Genomic DNA, 21597 nt, shown 5'->3' with positions numbered 1-21597 from the left:
CTGAAACAGATGTTAGCTCCACTTAACAATTGTGTAAAAACAGAAATTGGGTTATATTTCCTCACAATTATATTACAGATTCTGGGTACTTCTAACCATAAAGAAAGAAAAAAATCAAAGTATCTGAGAGACAAAGCTCAAGTGTGACCCACACAGCACCAGAGCTATCAATTAGCACAGTGGTGATTATCATTAGCACATCTCTTGTTTGACTGAAACGAGCCTGCTGTAATTACATGGCAGAGGAATGCTGGTCTCATTCTGTTACCTGGCTTACAAGGGGTTTAAATTCCTTTATTTCACATTAACATCCCAAACCAGGAGGGGATGAAGGGAGGTGCTTCACCTCCTATCACCTGTAAGCACAACCAGGGAAAACTCCCCAAATTCAGTGAGTGTTGGGATTGCTCAGGATCATGGAAAGGGGAAACTCCTGCCTTTGTAATTTGGGCAAAGCAAAGCCAACAACCTGGATCCTAAACTAAACCCAACAACAGTTATGGGATTAAATTATTCTCATTTTTTGCAGTTTTTATATGCCTGCTCATACACACATATCTTTAACAAAAATAAACTGTGCTCTGGTTTCTTCTCTCTCTCTTAATTCTTCGATCTCCCCGCCATTGAATCCAGTCTGGTTTGGGGTTATTTGGCAGAAGTTTCTACACAAACATTTGCTAAGCTGATGCTTTCAGCACCCTGACTGCCCAGTGTGCACTCCAGTGCTCAGGAGCAGGAAAATCCCATATAAATGCTCCTCCCATAATCCATGGGAGTGACTGCAGTGCCAGCCAAGGTGAGGAGAAGGTTGGGAACAAGACTTGTCCAGCAATACTCCCAAGACCTTCAGAAAGAACTGCACCATCAGGGTATTTAATAGGGGTGATAAGTTGATACTGCCAGCCCATGTTACATTTCAAAAGCAAATTATTATTGCCAGAGCCCACTCAGTATTATTGTTTGCATACAGAAACTACAAAAAAGGTCATGGAATAACAGGCAAGGTAATTACTGCCATCCCTTCCCCAGGAGCCATCCAAATGACTGATGCTGCCCATTTCAAATCATCTGCAAAGCTTTGTAAAGATAAGTTCATTATACATTTAGATCCATGCACATGAAAGTACAACTGAAATGAGCAGAGCATAAATCAAAGATATTATCAATGTTTACTATGAGTCTGGAAGGCAAAATATTTGAATTCAAAATCCCAACACCAAAGCACCAATTATTCAAGAGAGATAGAGCACGACGGCATTTTCAGAGGAAATAAAACTAAGTCTTCAATTATTAAAGGAACATTTCTAGAAGCAATACATCTATTACTATAATAACTCTAATAATTTCAGAAATTACAACACTCCCATCCCCAGAAGCTCCTTTTTTCTCTCAGTTCCACGAGCCCAACGCACAGGAAGCGCCAGAGAACACAGAGGGGTTTTTCATGCTGCCTTAGACACCAGCCTGTCTCCTGCACTGTTTCCTCCACTGACTGAAGTCCTTTCATGAGGAATATTCACTTTTTCCAAAGGCACAGATTCCCCAAACACTTGCAGGAGCCAGTTGTCTCCAAACACCTCTGAGAGGAGCATTGACAGGCTGCTGTCACAGACACAGGAGGCAGCCACCACACTGAGAGTGCTGCACTCACAGGGGAACACGGGGGAACACGGGGAACACGGGGGAACACGGGGAACACGGGGAACACGGGGGAACACGGGGGAACACGGGGGAACACGGGGAACACGGGGAACACGGGGGAACACGGGGAACACGGGGGAACACGGGGGAACACAGACCCTGACAATTCCCCAGGAGGAGTCTGAGGGGGTGAGCACAGCAAAAAGCATCTCCAATCCCACCTGCCACTAACAGGAGCCACTGCAGGCACAGGGACTCAAATGGAACTGCACGGCTCGTTCTGCACCTCCAGGGCACACAGGGGACCTTCTGACTCTGAGGTTGAGTCAAGGGAACAAAACCAAGTTTCAATACTTGGATACTGTGTGATAATCCTTAAAAATCCACCTGACAGCTTCCAAAAGCCACCAGGTAACAAAACCAAGTTTCAATACTTGGATACTGTGTGATAATCCTTAAAAATCCACCTGACAGCTTCCAAAAGCCACCAGGTAACAAAACCAAGTTTCAATACTTGGATACTGTGTGATAATCCTTAAAAATCCACCTGCCCACTTCCAGTAACAAAAGCAAGTTCCAATACCTAGATACTGTGTGATAATCCTTAAAAATCCACCTGCACATCTCATTCTTCACACCTTCAGAGCACACAAGTGACTTTTTGACTGTGAGGTTGATTCAAGGGAACAAAACCAAGTTTCAGTACTTAGATACCGTGTGATAATCTTTAAAAATCCACCTGACAGCTTCCAAAAGCCACCAGGTAACAAAAGCAAGTTTCAATACCTAGATACTGTGTGATAATCCCTAAAAATCCACCTGCCCACTTACAGAAATGACCAGGTAACAAAACCAAGTTTCAATACTTGGATACTGTGTGATAACCCTTAAAAATCCACCTGACAGCTTCCAGTAACAAAAGCAAGTTCCAATACCTAGATACTGCGTGATAATCCTTAAAAATCCACCTGCCCACTTACAGAAATGACCAGGTAACAAAACCAAGTTTCAATACTTAGATACTGTGTGATAATCCTTAAAAATCCACCTGCACATCTCATTCTTCACACCTCCAGAGCACACCAGTGACCTTTTGATTGTGAGGTTGATTCAAGGGAACAAAACCAAGTTTCAGTACTTAGATACTGTGTGATAATCCTTAAAAATCCACCTGCCCACTTACAGAAATGACCAGGTAACAAAACCAAAACCAAGTTTCAATACTTAGATACTGTGTGATAATCCTTAAAAATCCACCTGACAGCTTCCAAAAGCCACCAGGTAACAAAACCAAGTTCCAATACTTAGATACTGTGTGATAATCCTTAAAAATCCACCTGCCCACTTACAGAAATGACCAGGTAACAAAACCAAGTTTCAATACTTGGATACTGTGTGATAATCCTTAAAAACCCACCTGCCCACTTCCACACCCAGCAGAGACAGCAAGTCCCAGGGTGCCTGTGGTGACCCTGCTCACACACAGCTCTGTGCCCCCTCAGCTGGAGGGTTTCCAGCCCAGCTGCAGACACTTGAGCAGGAGATCAGTGCTGCATCCAGCTCTCCAGGGAATGCTGCAGCTCCAGTTTGTTTAATAAAGTTTAAATGAAACCACGCAACCTCAGCTAAAAATGTCACCCTGCTCACAGTAATTGTAACAAACCTTCAGCTCACCAACTGCTCAGGGTATTTTTAGTTTCCCAGTGTTACTTAAACTTCAGGCTGTTTATATGGATGTGCTAGTCCACATTTTTTGGTTTAATTCCCATCTATCCAGGTAATGAAATGTGCAGTGCCCTCCAAACCTTCCCTGCTGGAAACCACCTCGTTCTGCTCTGCTTTCACATATTTGTCACCAAGTCATCCTGGCCTTTTCCTTTTGGACTAAAACTGTATCTAAGCTCAGATTATGTAAATCCAAATCTAGATTTAAACCTTGTTTTGCCATCCCAATAAAACTGCTCAAACCAAGCTGGAGGAAACCAACCCTTCCAGTGGAGCTCTGCAAGTTCTGCTGCCACATTCTCCATTCATTTTAGAACCTCTATTCACTTCAGACTTTTTTTTTTTTTTTAATTTCTCTAATCCCACCCCCACCTTCTGGGAAGGTTCTAAAACACCCTGTGAGCACTGTGGGGTTTGGGGTATGGCACCACCTCTGTCCCCTCCAAAAATCCCACTGAAAGGACAATTTTTAACAACAAAAACTGGGCAGCAAATACCTGACTCAGCAAAACTGCTCTGCTGTTATCAGGCTGCTAGTGAAAATTATTAAGAGTCATCATAAAAATATAACTGCATGGCTAAATACAAGTAATATTGATATTTTTGCTTTTTCACGTCCTGTTTTGGAAAAAGAGAGAGGAGAAAATGGTTCCATCAAAGCCAATTCCTCACTACTCAAAGCACCTACACTGCACATTCTGGGATATTTCCTCAGAGGCCTCTGAATCTGAGCTAAGGTTGCAAAAATTACCTCAATAAAGTGTTTTATTCAAATACTGTAAGAAGGAACTTGGAATCTTCCTTAATTATACATATTTTTGATGATGTAACTATTGAACCTAAGGAATATAAAAACTTCCACACTTCACAGTCTCTGTTTAAATGTTAAAAGGAGTGGTTGGTCAGGCCTAGTGGAGTTATTACAGCTTAGAAAAAAATATTATACACCTTACCCGTGATACATGCATCAAGAGCAAGCACAATAAATGTATTTAAAATTCCTATTTAGTATTTATTTGCAAAGTCAGATCAGCCATAAAAACACCTTCCCTTACAAGACTTTTCCCCATATCTTTCAAAATGAAAGCAAAATTAAAATGCTGGGAAGCAGAGGCTGAGAGCAAAGCACAGCTTGCACAGCAGCCACTTGTCTGTGGAGCAAAGGTGACAATAAAAGCATTTGAACTCCCATGCAGGCAAGGGACACTGAACCTGTCCATGTCTCAGCTCTGACAGGGATCCACATTCCAGCCTGCATCAGACACCTGTGATAAATGAGCTAAAATATTGTGTAAAAGCACCACAAGCCACTACTAAAAAGCTGATTTAATCAGTGAAAAGGGCAGAACTCCAAGTGTTTAACTGAGGGGAAAGTGGAATTAATCTGTCCTGGCTACTATAAACTGACCAATTAACATCAGGTAGAACTAATTGGACACAGAAACAGCTCCAGAATGACAAAAGCTCCCTGCAAACCATCGGTGCCATTAGGAGGAGCAGCAGCAACCACAGCAAAAGCTGATCTTTGTCCCAGGAGCCTGAAATCCTTCATTGGGCTACAGGAAAATAAAGGATTTATTCTGGCTCACAGGCTGCCAGCACCAAACCCAAACCAGCCCAGCCAAGGGAGAAAACCACAAAGTATTGACAGTGCTGAAAGTCACAACAGGAAACAAAACATTGCAGAAGCAGGAAGAGAAAACACAGGATGAGAAGGTCAGGCAAGGTGAAGGGTCAAGAACCCTTCCAGCTCTTCTGACTGAAGCACTGCTGATTTCCCCCAGAAATGGAAGCATCAAAATGCCCCAAACACTCTCCAAACACACCCCAAAATCTGAATTTCCAATGTCACTACTGATGAAAAGCAGCTTGATAAGTCAGTGCCTTAAAAAACAAAATCCCACCAGCCCCGCACATCACAAGTACACAAAGCAAGCAATAATTTGCAACCATCAGCATAACATTGCATTTATTCTTCACTAAAAATAACCAAACCTGAATTCTAATAAAACTGACAACTTGCTCATCTTTCAGAAAGCAAGAAAAAAATCACCTGTCTCAAGTTCTTCCTCACTTCCAGCTCAGGTTTTTTCATCATTCCAATATTTTGATTTTTAAGTGACAATTTTTGAGGTTCAATATCAAACTCACAGGGCATATAATTCTCTAACCAGACAATTATCTTCCCTGTAATCACTCGCTCAATATTTCCCTTAGGAATCTTCATCCTAGTTATACATGGAAATTTTATTACTTTTTTCATTAGTCTTTATTGTGACTTAATGGCTGTGGTTATGAAGTTGTCAAGAACCAAAGCAATTACTAAAAAGCTTCAAAGAGGTAAAATGTGCAAGTGAAAGTAAAGTGTGTTTGGGAACAACCCCAAATTGGAGGAACCAACTGCAAAATGCAATTGAGATAAATGAACCAGCTATGACAAAAAAGTCAACCCCACACCCACACACTCTTGCTAAAAAGGAATCCAGTTGGGAATATTTTGGGAGAAAACACAGACTAAAAACTCCTGCCTTCCCTAATGGCAAAATGAGCCCACTCCTAAGGAATCTTTCACGAGTGGAACATCAGAAATGGAACCGCTCAGTGCACACAGGGCACCTCCACAAAGGCTTCACCAGGAACGGGAATTTAAGGAAAACAACACCACAGTTTGGGGATATTAAAAAATGGAATGATTCAATCCAGCTGTATTTTTTCCTCCCACCTGTTCTGTGTTTTGGGTAGCAGTGGCTCACCCTGTGGATAAAGCTTTCCCTGGCTCCATCAGACCTTCCCTGATGCACATCAAAGGTTTAACAGCTCCTGTGCAGGCAGATTCAGTCATTACAATGGGATTTGCCAATTCTCTGTAACAGGAATACTGAGCATTTATGTGATGCTTTTCATCTTCAAAGAGCTTCCTCCTCACACTTCCCATTCCCAAAAGAATTCCCAGCCTGGTTTATCCCTCCCTATCTCCATCAGGGCACGTTGCTGCTTGGATTAACTCTCCCAGTAAGCCCAGTGTGGAGAGCAACTGGGAAAGGAAGGAAGGAAGAAAAAAGAGAAAAGAGAGGAAAGGACAGGAAAAGGAAGGAAAAGAGAAGGAAAGAGAAGGAAAGAGAGAAAAGAAGGAAAGAAAGGAAAAGGAAAGGAAAGGAAAGGAAGAGGAAAGGAAAGGAAAGGAAAGAAGAGAAAGGAAAGGAAAGGAAAGGAAAGAAAGGAAAGGAAAGGAAAGGAAAGGAAAGGAAAGGAAAGGAAAGGAAAGGAAAGGAAAGGAAAGGAAAGGAAAGGAAAGGAAAGGAGAAAGGAAAGGAAAGGAAAAAGGAAAGGAAAGGAAAGGAAAGGAAAGGAAAGGAAAGGAAAGGAAAGGAAAGGAAAAGGAAAGGAAAGGAAAGAAAGGAAAGAAAAGGAAAAGGAAAGGAAAGAAAGGAAGAAAGGAAGAAAAGGAAAAGGAAAAGAAAGGAAAGAGAAAGGAAAGGAAAGAAGAAAGGAAAGAAAAGAAAGAAAGAAAGGAAAGGAAGAAGGAAAGAAGAAAGAAAAAGAAAGAAAGAAATAGATAAGAAAGAAAGAAAAGAAATAAAAGAAAGAAAGAAAACGATAAGAAATAAAATATAGATAATAAATAGAAATAATAATATATAGATCAACATCAGAAGTGAAAGATCCTGGCCATACTGAGCATGGAAAATTGAAAGAAAGACTCAGGAATGAAAGAGTGATCTGTACATTAAAATTCTAGATAACAACAAAATCATAAATTGCCATCTAGCAAAAACTTTTGCATTTATAACCTCAAATTTAAGCACAATCAACTGCAATGTTATATATTAGGGACAAATAGGGATTCTGGTTATCAGGTAAGGAATTGATACCCATTCTCCAGGAGCAATTCCCAGCCCTGGATCATCCCAGGATGTCCCTCCCCACCCACAGCTCCTGCCCTCTGCTGCCTGGGAAAGGGGAACAAGTATGAAATGGTTTAAAATGGTTTGAAATGGTTTGAACAGAGCACACATCATCTCAGAGCACTGAGAACCCTGAGATAACACGGCCTAAAAATGAATCAGGAGTCTGGGATGCCCATCTTCCCTGAGTCCCCAATATTTGCTCTCCCTTTCCTCTGCTGTTTTCCTCTGATGTGGTTTGTCCATGATTTCCCAGGTGAATGTTTTAGCTCTCAATCTTTCCAGCATTTTGAATTAATGTTTAGTCCTGTTTAGATTAGAAATTTAACTCTGCTTTTCTCAGCTGTCCCTTCATCAGTTTTCCTGGCAAGCACACTGAAGTTTGTGTTGTTATAGGTGAGCAGAGCAGCTTCTGTCACAATTCAAAAAAGCTGCTTCTGCTTTATTGCCACCATGAAAATCATCGAGACATTTATGCTGGTTAAGATTCACAAAATTACAATATAAAACTCATTTCCAAGAAATAAACACCCAGCTCAAATGAAAAGCAAGTGCCAACTATGTAAATGCAAACACCACATAAGGACCGTGCTACAAAATAAATTGAAATATAACAAATATTTCATATCCTGTCTCCCAACAGTGCCAAAGATACTAAATGCAGCTGTAATATGAATTGTTCTTTAAATAAAAAATTACAGTCTAAGCCTGAAAGTTAAACAGGAGCTACAGCTCCTGCACAGGAAGGCAGAGCTCCCCAGCACCTTCAGGAGGATGAGAGGCAAGGCAGGAGCTCCAGTTTGGGATTGCTGGCAAAGTCTGATCAAATATTCACAAATATTCAGTGCTGGCCTCTGGCAGCTGAAAGAGCCAACTCTGGTACAGCACAGCACTTACACACTGTGACACCGAGAATAAAAGATTCAGATAATATTTATACATTGCTACATCTTCATTTCTGAAGTCAGAGGAAAAACATGGCTCACGTGCAAGTCAGGTGCTGTGGCACAAACCCTCCCCACGTGTGGGGTCATAGGGCCAGAAAAGGCCTCCAGCCTTCCTATCCCAGCTCCTGGGGACACATCTGCCCAAAATATCACCCCAAACTCAGCTGCAAAGGGAATATTTCAGTGTCAGGTCCCAGATTTCTGTCTCCTGTCCCACTGTTACAAACACACAATGACAAGCTTGAGATCCAACCTGAGAAAGGCTGAAAAGCACCAGCACAACCACAAACACTGCACCAGGCAGCGAAGAAATAAAATAAAAACCAGCACGTGCTCAGTTCTGGGACCCCATTACATGGTTGGTAGAACACCAAGAACTGAATCAGAGCTTCATTTTTGAACAGACAATAGCAAACAATTAGCATTACTATTTCCAAACTCCATCCCCACTGCTGCATCTCCTGTTAAGAGAATCCTCAATTAACATCCCAGGATTCATATTTAGGATTATCCTGGAAGATGCCATGCTAGTTTTACATTAGAAAATTCCTCAGTGCATGTGAAAAATGCATGTATTTTATGATTGGCTTTTTGCAAATATTCAAATGAATATTCTATGTGTTGTGTTAGAAAGTAATGCTGGATTAATTCTCTTAAGTAGTGTGGTAAATATAGTTTTAGGTTATAAAAATGTTAAAATAGAAACTGTGCTATGCAGGATATATTTTTTTTTAAGAAAGGACTGGCAGTGAGATAGCAGCCACAGGACACCCAAATCTTTCAGAGAAAGAGAATTAATTGCCCCATTATCAGAAGAAATGAACTTCTCCCTGCCTCAAAGGCACTGTTGGGATTGAGAGGAAGAAGCTGAGGATGACCAGACAGAATCCTGTGTTTGAATGGAATTTATGCATCATGGATGAGCTGTATGAATATGAACAGGCTGTTGTTTTTAAGGGTTAATTCTCTGTTAACTGTGTCCTTTTCCAGGCTTATTTTGCCCAGAAAAGGTACCTGGACTGTCTGTAACTCTTTGTCTCTATTGTCTCATATTGTCCTAATTCAAATTGTCCAAATTATTATTACTCTAATTGCATTACTATTTGTATAACCATTTTATTACTATTAAACTTTTAACATTTTCAAACCAAGTGCTTGGTGTTTTCTGCAGTGCAGACACTCAGCATCACTGGGCACTGCTGCCCATGGCAAGGATGGAACAGCACAGTCAGAGCCACCCTGGGGCTGCATGGGAGCAGCTGCAGGGATTGCTGTGAGCACCTGCATGGCTGGGATGGCTGCAGCTGCAGGGATTGCTGTGAACTCCTGCATGGCTGGGATGGCTGCAGCTGCAGGGATTGCTGTCATACCTGCATGGCTGGGATGGCTGCAGTGCGGGATTGCTGTGAGCACCTGCATGGCTGGAGGTGGCTGCAGGGATTGCGTGACACCCTGTCAGCACCTGCATGGCTGGGATGGCTGCAGCTGCAGGGATTGCTGTCAGCACCCTGTGAGCACCTGCATGGCTGGGATGGCTGCAGCTGCAGGGATTGCTGTGAACTCCCTGTCAGCACCTGCATGGCTGGGATGGCTGCAGTTGTGGAGATTGAGGTGAACACCCCCTGAGCACCTGCATGGCTGGGGTGGCTGCAGCTGCAGGGATTGCTGTGAGCACCTGCATGGCTGGGGTGGCTGCAGCTGCAGGGATTGTCTGAGCACCTGCATGGCTGGGATGGCTGCAGCTGCAGGGATTGCTGTGAACTCCCTGTCAGCACCTGCATGGCTGGGGTGGCTGCAGCTGCAGGGATTGCTGTGAACACCCTGTGAACTCCTGCATGGCTGGGGTGGCTGCAGCTGCAGGGATTGCTGTCAGCACCCTGTGAGCACCTGCATGGCTGGGATGGCTGCAGCTGCAGGGATTGCTGTGAGCTCCTGCATGGCTGGGGTGGCTGCAGGGATTGCTGTGAACTCCTGCATGGCTGGGGTGGCTGCAGCTGCAGGGATTGCTGTGAGCACCCTGTGAGCACCTGCATGGCTGGGATGGCTGCAGGTGCAGGCATTGCTGTCAGCACCCTGCCCATTGTCCCACACCAACAGAAAATGGCACAATGACTTCCCACCAAAGAGCCCTGAAGAGAGGCAGCAGCTGGGATCTCTCCCTGCATCCCAGAGAGACTCAAGATACCCTCAAGGACATCACAGGCTCTGTTAGCAGCAGCACATTTGCATAATAAATGATGAACATTTTATGATTCTATATTTATCAAAGATTTTCTATTCTGCTCCTTAACCTCCGTCCCTGTGACACTGTGGCCTCTGCAGATATTTATCCTGTGTTCTGCACTGGAATTAGTGCATGGTGTGGTTTCTTCCTGCTCTGCCCTATCAGTGTTGCAATCTACTCACTATTTTAAAAATAACATTGGTTCTCACAACACATTTACACCACAGTCATCAGAAGACAACGCTGAATTGCAGGCAACAAAAAAGTGGGAATTGGTTAATGGCAAAAAGATCAATTATAATTCTTTAGGCAAAGACAAATCATGTCAGAAAACAGGGACCAAAAAGTTCTGCCATTACTGTTCCAGTGATAACAACCCTGCCTAAACCCTGGCACAGCACAGGCCAGGCTGCCCTGACTGCACCAACTGCTGCTCATCCATCCCAAAGCACTCCTCTTGCAGCTGTACAAAGTGCAAATCCACTTTTTCAATTTTTAAACTGAGATCTGGGATTTAACTGTACCACATCACGAGGGAAAACGTGCTAGAAATCTTGACAAGACTAGGAAATTTCCAGGGTAAGATTTTGCTTCTGGATAACACCTAACAGCCAGAAACAGGGATTGAAAAGAAGTGCTTCTTCAGCCCAAAATACATTCATGATGCCACATTCAAGTTCATTTTTAGAACAAATTCAATCTGCAAACTCAAGTTCTCATAATTACTATCCCAATACTTTCAGTTCTTTTTCCCCCACATCCACAGACTTATTCAATCTGGTACTTCCTGTTCTGTTTAGGGCTCTCTGTGTTTCTTCCACTTTTTTATTTCATTCAAGGTCTCAGAATTTTAAAAGAACAAATTTTGCAAACTAATGGAGTAAAATTAATCATGTGAAACAACTCCAGCATGTGAAGGGAGCTCACAGGGAAGCTGGAGAAGGAAGGACTCTCCATCAGGAACTGTGGTGGTAGCAATGGGTTCCAACTGGAAGAGGGCAAGCTTAAATCAGATAGAAATTCCTGTTAAAATATTTCAGCTCAGGAATCTGTCACAAACCCTGAGCACTGCCATTGTCACCAGATCTGAGATAAGGAACATCCATTCAAACACAAAAGAAACATAAGCATCCATTCTATATGAAACACTTAACATGAAATTAAACCGGGAGTGGATGACAACTGACAGACCAGCTGAGAAAAAGAGAGACACCATGGGAATAAAATCATGGTTTGGAGGAGGAATTCCAAAGGGCTTGTAGTAGGTTCTGTTTGCCAAGGATGCTGCTGCTGGGCACAGAATGCTGGGCACACAATGCTGGTGCTGGGCACACAATGCTGGGCACACAATGCTGCTGCTGGGCACAGAATGCTGGGCACACAATGCTGGTGCTGGGCATTGAATGCTGGGCACACAATGCCGGTGCCGGGCACAGAACTGTGGGCACACAATGCTGGTGCCGGGCACAGAACTGCTGGTGCCGGGCACACAATGCTGGTGCTGGGCACAGAACTGCTGGTGCCGGGCACAGAATGCTGGTGCCGGGCACGGAACTGTGGGCACAGAACTGCTGGTGCCGGGCACACAATGCTGGTGCCGGGCACACAACTGCTGGTGCTGGGCACACAACTGCTGGTGCCGGGCACAGAACTGCTGGTGCCGGGCACACAACTGCTGGTGCTGGGCACACAATGCTGGTGCCGGGCACAGAACTGTGGGCACAGAACTGCTGGAGCTGGGCACAGAATGCTGGGCACAGAACTGCTGGTGCCGGGCACACAGTGCTGGTGCTGGGCACAGAATGCTGGTGCCAGGCACAGAGTGCTGGGCACACAATGCTGGTGCTGGGCACAAAATGCTGGGCACACAATGCTGGTGCTGGGCACAGAATGCCGGTGCCGGGCACACAATGCTGGTGCTGGGCACACAATGCTGGTGCCGGGCACACAATGCTGGTGCCGGGCACAGAACTGCTGCAGCTGGGCACACAATGCTGGTGCCGGGCACACAATGCTGGTGCTGGGCACACAACTGTGGGCACAGAACTGCTGGTGCTGGGCACAGAACTGTGGGCACACAATGCTGGTGCCGGGCACTGAACTGCTGGTGCCGGGCACTGAACTGTGGGCACACAATGCTGGTGCTGGGCACACAACTGCTGGTGCCGGGCACTGAACTGTGGGCACACAATGCTGGTGCCGGGCACACAACTGTGGGCACAGAACTGCTGGTGCCGGGCACAGAACTGCTGGTGCCGGGCACACAATGCTGGTGCCGGGCACAGAACTGTGGGCACACAATGCTGGTGCCGGGCACAGAACTGCTGGTGCCGGGCACAGAATGCTGGTGCCAGGCACAGAACTGTGGGCACACAATGCTGGTGCTGGGCACAGAGCTGCTGGTGCCGGGCACACAACTGTGGGCACAGAACTGCTGGTGCTGGGCACAGGAACCCGGGCACCTCACCAACACCACCATTCATGCCTGGCTTCTCCTCACAGCCACATTTCCATGGGATGGCAGAGGCCTGCCCTGGCTGGCACAGGTTCCAGCAGGATTTGAGCACCCTGGGCATCGGGGCTGTCCCTGCCCCTGCCAGGTCACCCCAGCTGGCAGAGCTGAGCACAGGGAGGCAGGGACTCAGTGAGGAACCATCCCAGGGCCTGCACCAGCCCCACACTAAATTACATTTATTTCTATGGGAAATGAACCCTGGGCACTGCAAACTGCCTGGCCAGCCCTTGTCCCAACCTTTCTCAGCCAGCTCCTTTTATTCAACACCAAATAAAGGCCCTGTTGCAAATGTTACCTTATTTTTATAAGAAAAATGGCTTTGTGAAACTTTTAGATTATTAAACCAAGAGTCTCACATCTCTAGGACTTAGAGTGTCAGTAATACACTAAAATAACCAAGGAATTTCCTTTCATGCTGATGAATCAATTAATAGACTACATAGAAAAATTCTGATGGATTATAACTCCCATCAGAATCAGGGGGATTCTGATCTCTCAGGAGGGATCCCACCTGCAGAGCTGCCCCTACAAAACCCACATGCAGGCACATTTAGTGTCAAACCAAGACATGAATTCAGTTTACAGCCACTGAAAATCAGAAATGCAGAAGAGATTCCCCATCAGTTTAATAAAGCAGCATTTCAAAGTGATGCACTTGCCACACAAGCCCCACCTGCAGGGACCATGGCAGCCCTGCTCAGCTGTAAATACAACCCCATAAAAATCCCCATTGCTCAGAGGTGCTCAAATTCATTATATAAAAAAAGAAATGAAAATTACTATTAGACAGCTCTGCTGCAAACATTAAAGCTACACAGCCTATGAGATATGGAGTCATCACTAACAAAGGTAAGGTGTCCCTGAAGAAATCACAAAAGAAAATGTGCATTAGGATTTTGCCACTCTTTTTAGGCAAGCAGGGAATTTTATTCCAGTAAGTGCTAGCAATAATCCAGCATTCAAAGTTTGGTGAATTAGGCCCTTTCAAACTCTTAGGCAGAATCTACCTTAATGGATTTTTCTTCTACATTCATCTTTGCCCAAAGGCTTCATTGTCTCATTATGTAAATGACCTTTTCATATGAAAATTAAATGTTAAAGATGCTTTTTGTAGTTCTTCAATACTGCAAATATCACATGGACATTCACAATAATTCAGACTAAGTACAACTTATAGAAAAAGCACCTGCTTCAAGGAATGGAACAAATTAAGAAATAACTTGGTTTTAAATGACTAAGAATTGAAAGTCTTAATTAGAATTAACCCACAGAACTTTCTTTTCTATACAGAACCTCAAACTAGGAAAGCATCAGGCAAAGAGGAACCTGAAGGAGGCCCTAAAAACCCCAGCTGGGCAGGTCTGCCTGACATCAGCTTGGAAATAACCAAAGGCAGTGGGCAGAAAATGCCCCACCTGTCCTAGCCCTGCTCCATCAGCTCTCTGTGCGCTCACAGCATTCAGAACTTCTCCCTGGACCAGAACAGAGCAGGATTATGTTAATAATAATTAATAACTAAGCGATGGGATGTCATGAGAGCTCTGCACTCATCAGACCTCCCATGGAGCAAATGATTTATAGCAATGTAGGACTTCACAAGCTAACCAAGGACACACTGCATTTTCAGGAGACAGTGACACTTTTTGAATGACAGACATCAGTAACACCCGGGTTTTTAAATACAGAAAAACCTACCCAGTCCCACCTCAAAGCAGGAGTTGTACAATAATCCTAATTCAGAGAATTCAATAGACACTTCATGCCTCACCTCATCACATTACTGTGTTCCTTTTCATTCTCAGCCTTGTCATCCCTTCTGAGGCCCATTTTTGAATCTGATTTCATTTTCTTGAGTACTAAAGAACTGAATGCCTTCCTTATTTTATGAAAGGAGACAGTGGGCTGAGTTCCCTTGAGCAGAGCAAAGGGGTGAGGGCTGTTTCACTCATTCCTGCCACAGTGCCAGCAGCCAGAAAGCCTGAAACTGTTACAAGTCAAGTAAACAGGATTCAAAGTAGTCCCCTCTTATTTTTTTTTCTTTCACATTTCATTAGAGATGCTTCATCTCACACCGAACAACTTCCTAGTTTCTATTTTTGTCCTTCTGGTTTTTTTTTTTCTCTGTAGGACACTGTCAGGTAGATTTAGGACTTCATCAAAACAAGACTTCACAAAATTCAAGCTGAACAGAAATATTTTATAGAATCTATCAGGTTGGAAAGTATCTCAGGAGGTCACTTGGTTCACCCCTGTGCTTGAAACTGGGTCAAGGCTGAACTCAAACCAGCTTCCAGAGGGTTTTGTCCAGGCAGGGCTGGGAAGTCTCTAAGGATGAAAGTTCAACAACTTTCTCTGGGCATGTATATTTAAAAAAACCTCTGATGTTACAGGAGGGAAAACTAGAAACTGATTAGAAACTATAAAACCACTGATGTCATTGATTAAAATCCAAGAAATAAAGCTCAGGTTTATGACCTGGGAGATACACAGGCATTTAATCTATAATCCAAATAAATGTTTTTAGGACTCAGTTTCAGTCTACATCAAGATAAGAAAATGTATTACTTACAGAATAGCCTGATAGTGGTCTTTTCACTTATATCAAGATATTTAACACTCAAAATGAGGATTTGTCCAGCTTATCCTGTGACCTCCAGCCCCGTGGCTGGAATGATATCTATTTAAACTCCCCTGGCAGCTTTCCTGCCTGCCCTGATTGGAGTCTGCAGTAACGCGCTGACAGGACAAAACTGCAGCTAACACTGTGAGCCTGCTCCTATTTAGGGACATGATTCACCTGAGAAGTGAGAAACCAGAGGATTCCCAACATTTACTGAATCATAATTCAACTTTTTGAAGGTTTTTTCCTCTAAGATGATCAACCTTTTCTTATTTATGAAACACCTATGCTCTTAAATCCTCTTTTCTCAGACTTGCATCACTCCCTGCACACTCAACACTTGTGCAATCACCAAGTTTCCACCGTGCTTGGGAACCCTCTAAGAATTACTAAAAACCTCCTAAAAGGATGCAATCAGCTCCCACAGCACCACAGCACTTGCAGCAGCCTAAGCAGGAGGCAATATTTGCCCCTAATTTGTAAGTTTTCAACTGGTATTTCACAAAGAGCCTCTAAAGACCACAAAGGTACCTCAGGAAAGGAAATTTGCCGTTAGCTGACTGAAGTTCACTCCAGCTCTGTTCCTCATTTCCAATAGGAAATAACGCGGGGAGTCCTGAGCAAGAGGCTGAAACCCCCTGAGCTCACTTCCCCAAACTTGGAACCTGAGCTAAAGGAGAAAGTGGTGGCTGCAACTCAGCAGCTGCAGAATTACAGATGAAAACCCAGCTCTCTTCCAACAGATCAGCTGCAGGGAGAGCGACTGGGGAGTGCTGTGGGTGAGAGGCTGCACATGCCCTGTGCCCTGGGCAGCAGCAATGGGGGATTCTGATCCCTCAGGGGGGATCCCACCTGCACAGCTGCCCCCAGCCCTGAGGGACAACCCAGCAGGAGCTGCTGGAGCCAGTCCAGGTGATCAGAGGGATGGAGCAGCTCTGCTGGGAGGAAAGGGTGAGGGAACTGGGATGGTTCAGCCTGGAGAAGAGAAGCTTTGGGGTGACCTCATTGCAGCCCCCCAGTACCTGAAGGAGCTGACAGGAAACACAGGGAGTGCCAGGACAAGGGGAATGGCTGCACGCTGACACAGAGTGGGTTACATTGGATATGAGGAAAATTCCTCCCTGTGAGTGGTGAGGCCCTGGCACAGGCTGCTCACAGAAGTGTCCAAGGCCAGTTGGAGCAACCTGGTCTCATGGAAGGTGTCCATGGCAGGAGGGTGGAATAAGATGCTCTCTGAGGTCCCTTCCAACCCAAACCAGTCTGTGATTCTAAGGAGCATCTTCTCACCAGTTCATGGAAGTTTCAGCAGAATTCCCCCAGTCACTCCTGCCTTTGAAATACATGTTCAGCAGAGCCTGCTGAGGTGCCCTCCCAAAACAAGCACCACAACTGAATGCCAGAGTTGTGAAATAATTACTGCTCTGTGAATTTGAGCAGCCACTTGCAGCTCTATAAACAGGAAGTGTGAAGCTCTGCATTCATACCTGCTTTCATCATATGACAGAGCCCTGAAGCCATCAAATACTGGCTGACAGAACAAGCCTCGCTGTAGAATCCAGACTGTCTCCACAGTGGATTCTATTCATTCTGATAGCTCAAAAAAAAAGGCTGAGAGACTTCTAGGCATTTTCAGCACATGCCTCTGGAACTCAAGGCTCAGAAAAGCACAGGTTTGTACCATTAAAAAACAACATATCCCAAAGAACCTTCACCTCTCTATCATGGTCAAGCTCTGGTTTTTGAGAGAAAATAAAGCAGAACACTCTCCTTCATGGAATGCAGAAAGAAGAGAATAAACTACCAAAATGGTTCCCTGAGTGTTTTTCCTAAAAGATGGCTGGGATTTAAAAAGTTAATTTCATCATCAGGAGTAATAAAAAGCAGTTTTCCATGGGCTGAAGGGCTGAGTCCATGGATTTGTCACCAGGCTGAGATCGACACCCTCAACTAGATGATGATATATTTGCACAAGTTTTCCATCATCCTCCTGTCACATTTATGACATCTGAACGCTGGAGGATGTTAATGATCAGACACCAGATATATTTGCCTTGATTTAAATAAAACAAATGTAGCTATTTTTCAAATTCAATCAAGACACAAAAGGTCATTAGCAAGATTTATCCCTGCCCATCACACATTACTCATTACTGCACACACTCACCAAGCTCCTCGTGGGTTATGGGGGTTTTTGTTACTTTGGTGCTCTCCAGCTGGTGCCATCTCAGAGACACAAAACCAAGGAAGAAAACTGCCTTAAAAATCACCATGCCACGAACTCTCCAGAGGCAAAACCTGTGCAATTCCTACACCTGCAAGCTCTGCCTCGCTGTTAGCTGGCATTTCAGCTGCATGTACATTTTCTAACACCAGCACTGTTTCTGTGCTTTCATTCTGCTCTTTTTCTCAGAGATCACTGAGCACAGGACCAAACACAATTAAATGGATTTATCAGCAGTCACTCATTTCTCCAAATTCTACGCTCACTGACCATGCTGATGTGGTGCATTCATGAAACAAAAATTTTACCTTGCTTTGAGCAGAAGGAAAACTCTGCCTTCCTCTCTGGCCCAAATTTGACAGATCCATGATTATGCACCAACATTTCTTTTAAGTGGTTTCCTGACTCAATATTTAGCATAGATAATTTAGCTGGAAATGGCCTGAATTACACCTGCTCTAAGCAGCATTCACACAAACTTGGACTACAGATTCTACAGTTTCCTAATTCACAAGTACCTCCATAAATTTATGCTCAGACTACAATTATCCTCTCAAAGTTACTGAAGCAAAACACATTAACAGCCACTGAAAAATACAGTCCACAGGGATCTGAGATAAACTGGCCACCAATACCACACAGGAAACTCTTTCCTAGAATTCTTATTAAAATATTGCATATACAACACAGGACAGTGCAGGAGCTGCTGTGCTGATACAGGAGTTAATACAATAGTGATAAAATTCTTTATTAAGTTTTTATAAAGACAGCTGTTTGAGGAATTGGGTATCAAGACTGGCATCAGGAAAGCTAAAAGATAAGGCAGATTTTAGAGCACCATCTCCCTGGCAAGGCCAGAGCACTCAGCCAGCCTGATGGACACAGTGATAGGACAGGAGTGGGAAATCAGGGACAAACATTGGAAAATCCACCAAAACAAGAACTGGCTGACTTACAGCACTGCCCTCAGCAGAAAATTGCTGTTGGCTAAGAAAAAAGCAACAAGCTCAAGAGCCACAGTACCAGTTCATGCCACCACAAATTCAGTTTGATAAAATAACTGACAATTTTATGCTCAGTTTGGAACAAAGCACTTCTGACTTCACCTCTAATGACCTGCCCAAGGATTTCATCTCCTCACAAAGAATCCATCCTCAGAAAGAGGTCTGAGGGGTCAGGAATAGCTCTCCTCACTTCTCATCTCATACCTTTTCCACAGCAACACCACTCTGTGCCTCTGGCTACTATAAATAAGATGACCACAATTGGCAAAATTCATAAAAAGAGATGTCTAAAATAGCATCCTGCTTTCCACTGCAGGCAGACAGAGCTCAGGGAGGCTGTGCCACTCCTGTGACCTGCACTGGTGGGGACAGCACAGCTCCAGCCCATCCTCAGGGCCACGTCACCACGGCACTGTCAGCTGCCTGTGCCAAGGAAAAAGGGGAAAATGAAACAGCAGGACTGCCTCCTGTTCAAGGGTGGAACAGGCCACCAGCCCAGGCCGCTCTGGCACTTTCATCTCCTTCAGCAGAAGTTACATTTTAGCTACTGTTATTTATATTGTGAGCCTTTAACCACAACTCCCCTCACCTTCACAACCTTTGCTTACTACCAAAATGGAATTGCAATAAATGAAGCTGCTGAAAAGTCAGCCTTATTTTCTGAAGCTGACAGAAGCAGCATTTTTTCCAGATATTCTGAACAACTGAAATTCAAACTGGTGACTCAAAAATACGATCACAACACTCTGAATGACTACCACAAGTACAGATAACCAGCACTGATTGCTCATAAAGAATTCCCAGCAGAAAAATCTGCACAAATACCACCTAATCCAAAACTTTCTCACCATTTAAGAACCAGGAAACAGTGTTAGAGAAGGTGGATCTAACTGGAGATAAATATATTTGATTTTCTTTAACATTTACGTTCATCCATTATCTCTGCTTGTGTCCACAGAAATGCCACAAGTACCAGCAAGGTTCTGTGGAAGCAGGAATGGTCTAACAAATAATGTTTTGATAACTGGCCTGTTTTATACATACAGTGATTCACTGGTTAAGTAAACAACATAGTTATTTAGCAAAACATCAATTTATAACAGAGTGCCTAAAACAACCTTCCTGGTCTCCTACAGAAAAACAGTATTGAAGGTCTCATATAGAGAAGAAAAACATCCAAAAAAATAACAAAGAAAAGCATTATATTCACTGCACAGAAATAAGTTCTTATTAAGAAGAAATCAATCTTATTAATTATGAAGCATCAAGAACAACTGCCTTGATTTTGAAGCAATGTAAGAGTTTAAATCTAACTTTAAAATTCAAAACACTTGTTTTTTCTTATTGAGGAACTCTGGAATATACATTGTGACCAAATGACTGTATTCTCCACCAAACAGCTTATTTCAAACGCTCCCTGATATATTTAACTTCACACCTCTACCAAGCTGCATTTATAACTCCAGCTCTTCTAAAAATACGTGCACCAGAGCTTTCAAAGACTTCCCATACTTTCACTAGCAGTGAAAATCCTTCAGGGCTGTTATGTTTAAAATCTGTAACAAGTGACTTTGAATCATACGTTTGTTTCTCCTGCTTGACACTACGTTGCTCCATTTCCTATCTGACATGGCATCCCTCAGAGGCTCCACCAGAAAAAAAAAAAAAAAAAAATATTTAACAAAAACCCCATTTCACGTCAATTTGTTTCTTTTTCAGTTAACACCCAGCGGTTCCTCCCAGTTCTCCCTTATCACTCCTGACATGCCTCTCACATGCGAGCAGCAATAAAAAGGGCAGCCATAGACTGGCTCGAGCTTATGAATTTTATCAGGGCTTTAAATATCAAACAGGTGAGCTGCTTTACCTGCGCTGCATCACGGGAACGCACAACAGGGCAACAATTACCGACACCTGTCCTGCCTGCACAGCATTTACTGCTGACAATTCCTGTCCCTCTTTGTCCTTGGACTTGGCTATCGCTTCCAGAGCCAGGGAGCTCCCAGGGTGTAGCTTGCCGTCGCCTTGGAGCCCCGCAGCTGCGAGCGCTCCCCGTTCAGCTTGTTTATGTTTTCCCTTCGCTAGTTGCTCTTTAAATCCTCCGGGAGGACCCTAAACCGGGCTAAAGCGGCGACACCGAGCCCGGGCCACGCACGCCACATCCATCTTGCCATGCGGAGCCGCAGCTGCGTGATCCCCGAGCACGGGGAGGTAAACACGAGGAGCGGGAGGGCCGGGAGCCGGCTGACAGCCCCGCCACACCGGGAGCACGGCGCTGCCCGCCTCATGCCGGCCGGCCACAGGCGGAGGCCGGGCCGAGGGGCGGCGGGGAGGGCACGGCACCGGGCCCTGCCGGGGCCGCCTTAAAGAAGGGGAGAGAGATAAATAAATAAATAGATCAGATAAATAAATAAACGGCGGGGCGGAGGGGCGAAGGCAGCGGGGAAGGAGCCCCCGAACGGCGCGAGTGCCTCCGCGCGGGGTCCGTCATGGAGGTGCCGCCTCACCGCCCGCTGGCGGGGGGCAGCGCAGGGCCCCCGCACCCCTCCCCGCCAACCTCCACCCAGCCTCCCGTCCCCGCCGCCGCCTCCCTCACCCCTCCGCAGGGCCTCGTCGTAGCCGAGGAAGCCGATGCGGGACTCCTTGGCGCCCATGGTGCCGCTCAGTCCATGGCCGCGGCGGCGCCCGCCGGAGCCGCTACCGACGGGGGAGGGGGGGCGGGGCCGCCCGGGGGGGGCGGGGGGAGGAGGAGGCGGCGGCCGCGCGCCCGCCCCGCCGCCGCCGCCGCAGCCTCC

At 45.0% G+C, this 21597-nt stretch overlaps 1 protein-coding gene across 3 annotated transcripts in view; it reads right to left on the bottom strand.

Moving 5' to 3' along the window:
* USP32 (ubiquitin specific peptidase 32) overlaps nucleotides 1–21509 on the bottom strand; it is a 71524-nt gene extending 50015 nt beyond the window's left edge. For 2 of the 3 annotated variants that reach the window (XM_064729117.1, XM_064729119.1), the window contains exon 1: nucleotides 21399–21509. In XM_064729117.1, the coding sequence (XP_064585187.1) occupies nucleotides 21399–21456 (58 nt within the window). In that variant the 5' untranslated portion in view covers nucleotides 21457–21509. Of the gene's footprint in view, nucleotides 1–20384; nucleotides 20436–21398 lie in introns of those variants that run through there. The other variant, XM_064729118.1, reaches the window with a different exon arrangement.
* Nucleotides 21510–21597: the final 88 nt, after the last annotated feature.

Source organism: Zonotrichia leucophrys, chromosome 19, assembly GCF_028769735.1.
Source record: "Zonotrichia leucophrys gambelii isolate GWCS_2022_RI chromosome 19, RI_Zleu_2.0, whole genome shotgun sequence".
NCBI lineage: Eukaryota > Metazoa > Chordata > Aves > Passeriformes > Passerellidae > Zonotrichia > Zonotrichia leucophrys.
The sequence above is the reverse complement of the archived record's forward strand: the minus strand, read 5'-3'. Positions and strand labels throughout refer to the sequence as shown.